General features: G+C 40.2%; 1 protein-coding gene across 1 annotated transcript; it reads left to right on the top strand.

Annotated features, from left to right (window-relative positions):
- Window positions 1-318: 318 nt before the first annotated feature.
- Window positions 319-2,939, top strand: LOC125405214 (H/ACA ribonucleoprotein complex non-core subunit NAF1-like). The gene is given in 5 exon segments (XM_087902570.1): window positions 319-491; window positions 1,414-1,727; window positions 1,730-1,794; window positions 1,796-1,897; window positions 2,001-2,939. Coding segments are annotated over 5 exon segments (1,593 nt in total).
- Window positions 2,940-10,351: the final 7,412 nt, after the last annotated feature.

The following is a 10,351-nucleotide window of genomic DNA, read 5'->3' as shown; positions in this document are numbered from 1 at the left end:
ATCCAATGTAAACTCCCACAAGGGTACTTAATGATCTCCTCTGGAAGCCTCGTGGAGAGTCTTGCTTTCTTAGAAGGAGCCCTCAGCATCAACAGACCTCACGAGCTTCGCTGCAGCTATTCCTTACTGAGTCAGGGACTGGTCTAATCACTGCCGCCTACCTTCCACTCCCGCTATCAGTGCCAAGTGGTCTTCAGTATTAGCACCCTGTCAGCAGCTCTGCAGCATGGACTGAGGTGTCCTTTTGTTTGGTGATGTGGTCTCAGTAATGAGCTATGGTGATGTAACTAGGAAGTCATGTGGGAGGCATCTTAGGCCATGCTGCCAACACGGATGGAAAAACGAGAAAGCCACACAAATCCAGTACCCTCTGCCAGTGACATGAGACTTGTTTCTAAAGCCCAGACCCTTTATGGGCTGACAGAAGCGGGCTCATCATACTTGTACAAGAAGCAGGAGCCTTCAACATTTGCAATGACAATGTGTAAAAAGTGCTCAGTCTTCTAGCTCAGGGTCTATCTGCACAAGACCTCGTTTACTATCATTGGGCTTCACAAAGCCAATTTTCCCGGCTTCTTTTTTCTGTGACCTCCGGAAGTCCGTATGAAAACAAGTGTTCTCAGAGTTTTGATTAATATTTGCTTTTGAGAGGGAACTTTCTCTTTATCTAGTCCTCTGACATCCCCAGATAGGAAAGATTTCTCTCTTTGTTCTCGATGCCTTCTCAATCCTTTACCCTTTTAAATACACTTTCAACCAATAGGATCTAGTACTTGTTATTATTTGGTGCTACTGGGGATAGAACATCAGGTCTCATGCATGCTAGGCAAGCACCCTAGCACTGAGCAAGGTTCCTGGTGGTTCTTGTTCTTCTTTTTTCCTTTTCATTATAAGAGTTGAGATCAAATTTGCTCAGGTAGACCTTGAACTTGTGAACTTCTTGCCTCACCTCCTCAGTAGCTGGGATTACAGGCTTGTACTAGCAAGCCCACCTAGAGTTGATTTACTTCTGCAGTCAGGAGGGGACATCTATGTCATTAGTCATTAAATAAAAAATAGCAACTCTAAATGGATATTATCTATGCTATCCTATTAGGATATTAGTACTTTCTATTAAAATTTAATGGAGCTAAAGAGATGACTCAGTAGTTTGGAGCACTTATTGTTCCTCTAGAGGACCTGGGTTCAATTCCCAGCACCCGCATGGTGACTCACACTCATCTGTAATTCCAGTTCCAGAGTATCAAAGGCCCTCTTCTGGCCTTAGCAGGCACCAGGAACACATACAGTGCAATACATACATTCAGACAAAACACTGATAAACATAAAATAAAATAAATAAATCTAAAGTTATTGAAAAATAAAATTTGACAATCGTGATAAAGGATATCTAATATAAAAATATATTAACAGCAATTTCATAGAAAAAGTCCTTAATACATGCCTCCATCGCCGCCCCAGCCGAGGAGGCCCGCACGGAGCCACTGAGGTGGTGGAGGCCGCCAAGCAGCTGCAGGCGCTCAAGTTCGGCAGCTCTGGCCAGGGGCCCGCGGCGCCGATGTCACCTGAGGAGCCCCAGGAAGCCAAGCAGGTGGAGCAGGCCCCGCTGGCAGAGGAGCAGCCGCCAGCCCCAGCGCCACGCCTAAGCGAGGCCTGTGTCACCGGCCCTGACTCCGCGGAGCCGCCGCCAGCCCTGCAGGCCTCGGAATCATCGGATTCAGACAGTGAAAGGATTCGGATAGTTCAAGTTCCTCCTCTTCATCCTCAGCTTCATCTTCTTCCAGTGTCACTTCCAGTGTCACTTCCTCCAGTGCTGTCAGATGGAGAGGAAGATGTACAAGTTGAAAAGGAAAGCAAGAATTTTCCTGTTAAAACAAAAGATGAGTTGCTGCTTAATATATAGGAAAACTAAAAATTCAGTCATGGCTCTCAGTACTCCAGAGATTGGATCCTACTTTACAACTATATCTGAAAAGTGAAGGCTCACCTAATCGCATCAGGAACTGCCCTCTGTTGAAGAAGTGACTGTTATTCTGCCCGAAGACATTGAACTAAAGCCTCTTGGGAATGTTTCAAGCATTACTGAACAATTAGTAATAATTGAGTCTCTGACTAACATGCCTCCAGTTAATGAGGATACTGTCATTTTCAAAAGTGATCGACAAGCAGCAGGGAAGGTATTTGAGATCTTTGGACCTGTTGCCCATCCTTTTTATGGGTTACGGTTTAATTCTTCAAACCACATTGGGAATAAAGGCATCAAAATAAAGGATACTATGTATTTTGCTCCATCTATGAAAGACTTCACTCAGTATATATTTCTAGAAAAACTCAAACAGGACAGAGGATCGGATGCCTCTTGGAAGAATGATCAGAAACCACCTCCAGAAGCTTTGGATTTTAGTGATGATGAAAAAGAAAAAGAAGGCAAACAAAGGAAAAAGTCTCAGATTCAAGGGCAGAAAAAACTCAAATCCGAATTGAATGAGTCAGGTGAAGATTTTGGTGAAGTGCATCAGAATTGGAATGCTTATGGCTCTCCTTCAGAATATTCAAGGGGATATCACAACAGGGAATTCACAAGAGGCTTTCCCAGGGGCAGATATTCCAGAGGAAACCACAGCAGGCCTCCACCTCAGCAGTTGTATAACTCAGATCAAATGGCATCTCAAGAGACTTTGGGATTTCCACCTCAGAGACAAGATAATCCTGTCATGCCCTACTATCCTTTTCCCCCTCCCATGTTTGATATGCATAAATTTTCACTCCCTCCCCCACTCCCACCCCCTTTTGTAAGTATGGGGTGGACTGCACCTAACATGGCCCCTCATCCCTTACTTAATTTACCATACGCCCTACCACCATCACCCCCTCCCCTACCCCCTACCCCTCCCTCTCCTGGAGAGGGTAATTCTTCTCATTTTGGACCTTACTATTAGGTATTTGCTTGTATTTCAGAAAAATATGGACTGCTAAGATTATATGTTAAAGACATTTTTAAAAAGGAAAATCTATCATGGAACTAGATTTTTAAAAAGACATTGTAAAATAGTAAGTAATATAAAGACTAGTTATATGTTCATATATTTTAAATGACTCTGTTGTAAGTTCATAGTTCATATATATTTGTGACCTTCGTGAAATGCTGTTCATCTCATTCTTAGAGAAAAATCCAATTTATATAATATTTAGGTAAAATGTTGAATCATGTCCTACACTACCCCATCCACCAAACAATATGCATTGTCATGGCTGTTAAATATGCCTCTATAATGTGCTGAACACTGTCTTCTTAGTATAATCATGAAGTAAGATGTTTAAGTCCTACTAAGTGTCTTTAGAATAAAGTATTTTTATAAACTTGAAATAAAAATTCCTTAATACTAAGAAAAAGATTTACATCACAGTTGTTGAAAAAAATCATGCATGTTATTAAATAATCATGAATGATGAAATTACAGTATATAAATGAATACATAGCAGAGTTATGCAGAGAATTTCTCTATACAAGAGAAATTGTGATTTAAGCCAGGATTTAGGATTGAAAATAGGCTTTGGTGAGGACTCAGTGGTACAAGCCCTTGCCATATCAGCATGAAGACCAGAGTTTAATCCCCAGAAGCCAACTAAATGCTGAGTGGGTTCAGAGTGTTGCCTGTCAAAAGGCAGAGAGGGGAATCCCTGGTGTAAGCTGGCGACTAAGACTACTCATACCTGGGACTGACTGAGAGATCCTGACTCCAAGACTAAGGTAAGCATATAATTAAGAAAGATCGCTGCTATCAACCCTGGGCCGCCACACACACTTGCACATAGACTTGTGCCCACGTGCATGAACATACATGTGTACACACCACACACACAAACACATGAATTTTTTAAAAAAAAAAAAAGATTACACAGCATTACCAGGCTATTTCATCTGGGTCCCCTCTCTCATGTTTACTTACTGTGATTAAGTGTGAATGAGCTATAACAGAGCCTGCATCACTCCTGACCTGTTTCGAAGAGCTGGCAGAGTTTGATATTTTCGGTCTATTCCAAAGTGCTTTGATACCCAAGAATCATGCATCATAAAATAAAATTTTAAATCAAGAACTGAAATAAAGCCAGATGGTGGTGGTGGTGGTGGTGGTGGTGGTGGTGGTGGTGGTGGTGGTGCATATCTTTAGTCCTAGCACTCGGGAAGTAGAGGCTATGGATCTCTGTGAGCAAGACCGGCCTGTTCTACAAAGCAAGTTCTAGGACATCCAGGGCTGTTACACAGAGAAACCTTGTCTGAAAAAGCAAACAACAATAACAACAAACAAACAAAAATCTGAAGTGCTCCAATAAAATATTTCATTGTTTGCATATTTTTAACTAAAATGTGGTTTTAGTTGATGTGTTATTTCAGATAAATATAACCTACATAATTTTATATAAAATATAATTTTATAAATATTTTCTTTCCAGATAAATTTAATACTCTGCTCAAGATTCTATTAACTATTACTTGGATTAAATGAGGCCTATAGGAAATTGTGAGCCATCTCTCCATTCCCTAAATTGTACAAAGTTTTAATGGGATTTTAAATGCAGCTTATGCTATCATAACAGAACTTGTGCATCTAGAAAGAGCTTCCTACTTCTATACTACTTAAAACCATTGGGGTTAAGTAGACAACACTCCAGTAATAACCAGTCTTTTGGCTGAAGTGAGGAAGAAGAAGAGAGAAGACAGACACTAAAATGGGAAGGGGCTGGCATCAGATAGTCTAGAATGAGTATCAATCCAGTCTCCTGGACTGCTTACAAATGGGTCATATGTAAACTGAGGATGAAAAAGTTTGTTCTCTTATAAGCATGAGGTCGGAGCAATAGAAGCTGAGAGGCTAAGGTCACAGGGAAAGGTGTTGAAACTGGAACTCTTATCACTCAAGATGCATCACTAGGCCATTCCAGAGAGACAGCAATAAATCCCATCCAAAGGCTTCAATTTGTGGAACTAAGCCAGGTGTGATCACACATTTTATAATCCCAGCCCTTGAGAAGTTGAGGCAAGAGGATCAGGGTCCTTCCTTGAGATATTGCAAGGTCAAGGCAAACTTGGGCTCCATGAGATTCTGTCACCAAAATCAAAAGCATGAAAAGAAAAAGAAACTGCTTTGGATTTTAACTTTGAAACTTCACTATTTGGAGACATGGCTCAGTGGTGAAAGGTGCTCGCCACTAAACCTAACAACCTGAGTCAGATCCCTGGGACCCACATGGTCGAAGGAGAGAACCCACTCCCACAAATTATCCTCTTACTTTCATACATTTGCCATCGTAGGCAGCTGTCCAAGCATGACACAAAATAAATGCATTTCTAAAAGACTTTTTGATTTCCTTTAGTGGGTAGTTCTACTTAAAAGACATACACATTCATAGCTGAAATAAGCAAGAGCTTTCTTTGCCTTAGGGCCCATCAATCATCCCTATTTTTGTCCAGTGTTGGGAATTGAACCCAGGGCTTCACAAGCTAAGAAAGCACCCTGCTGCTAAGCTATATTCTAAGCACAAATTTATTTTCCTCTTCTTCCTCCTCCTCCTCCTCCTCCTCCTCCTCCTCCTCCTCCTCCTCTTCTTCTTCTTCTTCTTCTTCTTCTTCTTCTTCTTCTTCTTCGTGTTTATCAGGAAATTGTGTGTGCTAAACAAATGCTCCATCACTGAGCTATGCCCCTGAGCTCCTCACATATTTCTTCATAAAGATTTAAGAGGCAAAAGAACAAATAGATAATATATAACGAATGTCCTAATTACTGTTGAATGTTTCTATTCCTCTTAGCAGTTGGTTACACTGACCTTTTGATTTGATGCCTACCCTTCTATCTAGCTGTTACTTAAGTCCTCCAGGAAATACAAGAATCTGCTCGAAGTTTAGGGGGATCTCAGAGGAAGAAACCTTCTATATTATTCTAGTCAATGTACTTTTGAAAACGTAGTATTGATTCTTATTACTTTTAACCCTGAATTGGGATCCTTTGAATGAATCATGGCCACCTTCATGTTAACCTAACATCAGTATCTTAGATTTTATATGCCGTGGGTGGGGCTGCTCTATGTTGGGAAAGTAAGAGGGAAAATGGCAAGTTGTAGTGCTGCAAGCATTACCTTGCTATGTTTCTTTTCCCCAAATAGCGAAAGTGGAAAAAACATACTCTGGAAAGGAAAACGACAACGTGTTAGTAATATACTGCTACCTGGTACAACCTAATAACTATTGAGTAGATGTCATATGTTCCGGAGATCAATTTACAAGAACATACATTTCCACAGAAATAAAGGCCCAGGTAACTACTTAAAGGCTGACCATATCCTATCTTTCCATATATGTCTGCTATACTTATACCAGCATTAAAAGTCCCATGTCAATATACATGACTTTAATGACAGCTTAAAAAGAATAAAAGAAAACTTGCCTATGTCAAACATCCTTTGTGTGCTATACTATACCATAGCCAAGGTCTCTAACACTCGTTAAGACAATACATCTTGATTCCTGGCCAGCAAGAGACAGTGATCTTCTAGCAGACATCCATTGGAGGAGGGATCTCCCCAGAGCTGCTCCCTGGCACTCTGAGCCTGGGCTGGGGCAGTTCCTGTGCTCTGAGAGCCTGCCTGACAGGCAGGCCCTGAATCACCTCAGCCACATTCCTGGCCAGCAAGAGATAGTGATCTTCTAGCAGACATCCATTGGAGGAGGGGTGAGTTGCTCCTGGCCCGGGGACTTCGGCTAGGAGAAATTCAGACTTTCCCCACCCCCCTCGACTTTCTGGTTGCCCTGCAGTGGTGGCTATACCCTGCTGAGCTCTCTCGAATCCCATCCCAGCCCTCATCCAGGTACACCTCCCTATCTTTCTCCCCTCCCCCTGGGGCCACAAGATCTCCCCACAGCTGCTCCCTTGCGTGCTGGGACGGGGCTGTGAGTGCAACCCGGCACAAGGGAGTGCCTGTGTTTCAAAATGCTGCCTGAAGAAAGGTAGACATTCTGTCAGTGAAGTCCCTGCTCAACAAGGGAACCTGATCTGGTACCAGAAGATCCAATATAGAGCAGTTGAAGGAAAAGATGGGCAGACGCCAAGGCAAGAACTCCTCCAACAATCTAAAAAACAACATGAAATCACCAGATCCCAATGACCCTACAATAGAAGGACTTGAACCTCTTAATTCAAAAGAATTGGAAAAAAAGGCCATGATGAAAACAACAGAGTCCCTTAAACAAGATATGAATAATTCCCTTAAAGAACTGGATGAGAAGTACAACAAAAGGATTGAAGAAATGAGTAAAGAAATGGAAGAGAAATATAACAAAAAGTTTGAAGAAATGAGTAAATCCGTGAATGATACACTGGGAAACCAAGAAAAAACAATCAAACAGGTAAAGGAAACAGTTAAAGAATTGAAAACTGAAATGGAGGCAATGAAGAAAACATAAAACGAGGGCTGGCTGGATATGGAAAATCTAGGTAAACGAACAGAGACTACAGAATCAAGCATAACCAATAGGATACAAGAGATAGAAGAACGAATCTCAGAGTCTGAAGATACCATAGAGAAAATAAATGCTCAGATCAAAGAAATCAGCAAATCCAACAAATTCTCATCACAAAACATTCAAGAAATCTGGGACACAATAAAAAAACCAAATCTAAGAATAATAGGGATTGAAGAAGGAGAAGAACTGCAGATCAAAGGCCCAGAAAATATATTCAACAAAATTATAGAAGAAAACTTTCCCAACTTAAAGAATGATATTCCTATGAAGGTTCAAGAAGCATACAGAACACCGAATAGACTTGATCAAAAAAAAATCCCCATGCCATATAATAATCAAAACACAAAACATACAGATTAAAGAAAGAATATTAAGAGCTGCAAAGGAAAAAGGTCAAGTAACTTATAAAGGTAAACCGATCAGACTTACACCAGACTTCTCTATGGAAACCATGAAAGCCAGAAGGTCCTGGATAGAGGTACTGCAGAAAATAAGAGACCATGGATGCAAACCCAGACTACTATACTCAGCCAAGCTATCATTCACTGTCAATGGAGAAAACAAAATATTCCAGGATAAGAACAAATTTAAACAATTCGTAGCCACAAACCCAGCCTTACAGAAAGTAATAGAAGGAAAATCGCAACACAAGGAATCCAACATCGCCAACACTGCCTACAATAACTCAGACATCTAGCGACCCTTCACGAACTTAACTCAAAGAAAGGACACATACAAACTCTATTAAACAAACAAACAAAAAATCATAATAACCAGAGTCAACAACCACTGGTCATTAATATCACTTAATATTAATGGACTCAATTCACCTATAAAAAGGCACAGACTAAGAGATTGGATACGAAAACAGGATCTAACATTCTGCTGTTTACAAGAAACACACCTCAACTACAAAGACAGACATCTACTCAGAGTAAAGGGTTGGGAAAAGGTTTTTCAAGCAAACAGACCAAAGAAACAAGCAGGTGTACCCATTCTAATTTCCAACAAAATTGACTTCAAACTAAAATCAATCAGAAAAGATGGAGATGGACATTTTATACTCATAACAGGAACAATTCACCAGGAGGAAGTCTCAATCCTGAATATCTATGCCCCTAATATAAAGCCTCCTACTTATGTAAAAGAAACACTTCTAGAACTCAAGGCAGTCATCAATCCACAGACACTAATAGTAGGAGACTTCAACACTCCTCTCTCACCAATGGACAGGTCAATCAGACAGAAACCCAGCAGAGAATTAAGAGAATTATTAGAGGTATTGAATCAAATGGACTTAACAGACATCTATTGAACATTACACCCAAATAGGAAAGAATATACCTTCTTCTCTGCAGCACATGGAACCTTCTTGAAAATTGACCACATACTCGGTAACAAAGAAAACTTCCACAGATACAAGAAAATATTAGTAACCACCTGTGTCTTATCAGACCACCAAGCATTAAAGTTAGAATTCAACAACAGTGCTACCCCCAGGATGCCAACAAATTCATGGAAGTTAAACAGTCAACTACTGAATCACCCCTGGGTCAAGGAAGAAATAAAGAAAGAAATTAAAGTCTTCCTTGAATTTAATGAAAACAAAGACACAACATACTCAAACGTATGGGACACAATGAAAGCAGTGCTAAGAGGAAAGTTCATTGCACTAAGTGCCCAATTAAAGAAAACGGAGAAAGCACACATTGGAGACTTAACAGCACACTTGAAAGCTCTAGAAAAAAAAGAAGCTGATTCATCCAGGAGGTCTAGAAGACTGGAAATAATCAAAGTGAGGGCTGAAATCAACAAAATAGAAACACAAAAAACAATCCAAAGAATCAATGAATCAAAAAACTGGTTCTTGGAGAAAATCAACAAGATTGACAAACCTCTAGCCAAACTAATCAAACGGCAGAGAGAGAACTTGCAAATTAATAAGGTCAGAAATGAAAAGGGGGACATAAGCACAGACATAGAGGAAATTCAGAGAATCATTAGATCTTACTATGAAAATTTATATGCCACAAAGTTGGAAAATGGAAAAGAAATGGACATTCTTTTAGATAAGTACCATATACCAAAGTTGAACCAAGACCAGCTGAACAATCTAAATAGACCTGTCAGTCGTGAAGAATTAGAAGCTGTTATCAAAAATCTCCCTACCAAAAAAAGTCCTGGACCAGATGGTTTCAATGCAGAATTCTACCAGAACTTCCAGGAAGAGCTAATACCTATACTCCTTAATGTATTCCACATTATAGAAACAGAAGAGTCATTGCCAAACTCTTTTTATGAAGCTACAGTTACCCTGATACCAAAACCACACAAAGACACAACCAAGAAAGAGAATTACAGACCAATCTCACTCATGAACATTGACGCAAAAATACTCAATAAAATACTGGCAAACCGAATCCAAGAACACATTAGAAAAATCATCCATTATGATCAAGTGGGCTTCATCCCAGAGATGCAGGGATGGTTCAACATACGCAAATCTATCAATGTAATCCATCATATAAATAAACTGAAAGAAAAAAACCATATGATCATTTCATTGGATGCTGAGAAAGCATTTGACAAAATTCAACACCCCTTTATGATAAGGGTGTTGGAGAGATTGGTTTTACGAGGATCATACTTGAATATAATAAAAGCAATATATAGCAAACCGACAGCTACCATCAAACTGAACGGAGAGAAACTCAAAGCCATTCCACTAAAATCAGGAACACGACAAGGCTGTCCACTCTCTCCATACCTCTTCAATATAGTGCTTGAAGTTCTAGCAATAGCAATAAGACAACATAAGTGAATCAAGGGGAT

Source organism: Myodes glareolus, chromosome X (assembly GCF_982192425.1).
Source record: "Myodes glareolus chromosome X, mMyoGla1.1, whole genome shotgun sequence".
NCBI classification, from domain to species: domain Eukaryota; kingdom Metazoa; phylum Chordata; class Mammalia; order Rodentia; family Cricetidae; genus Myodes; species Myodes glareolus.
This window is presented reverse-complemented; position numbering and strand designations above follow the sequence as displayed.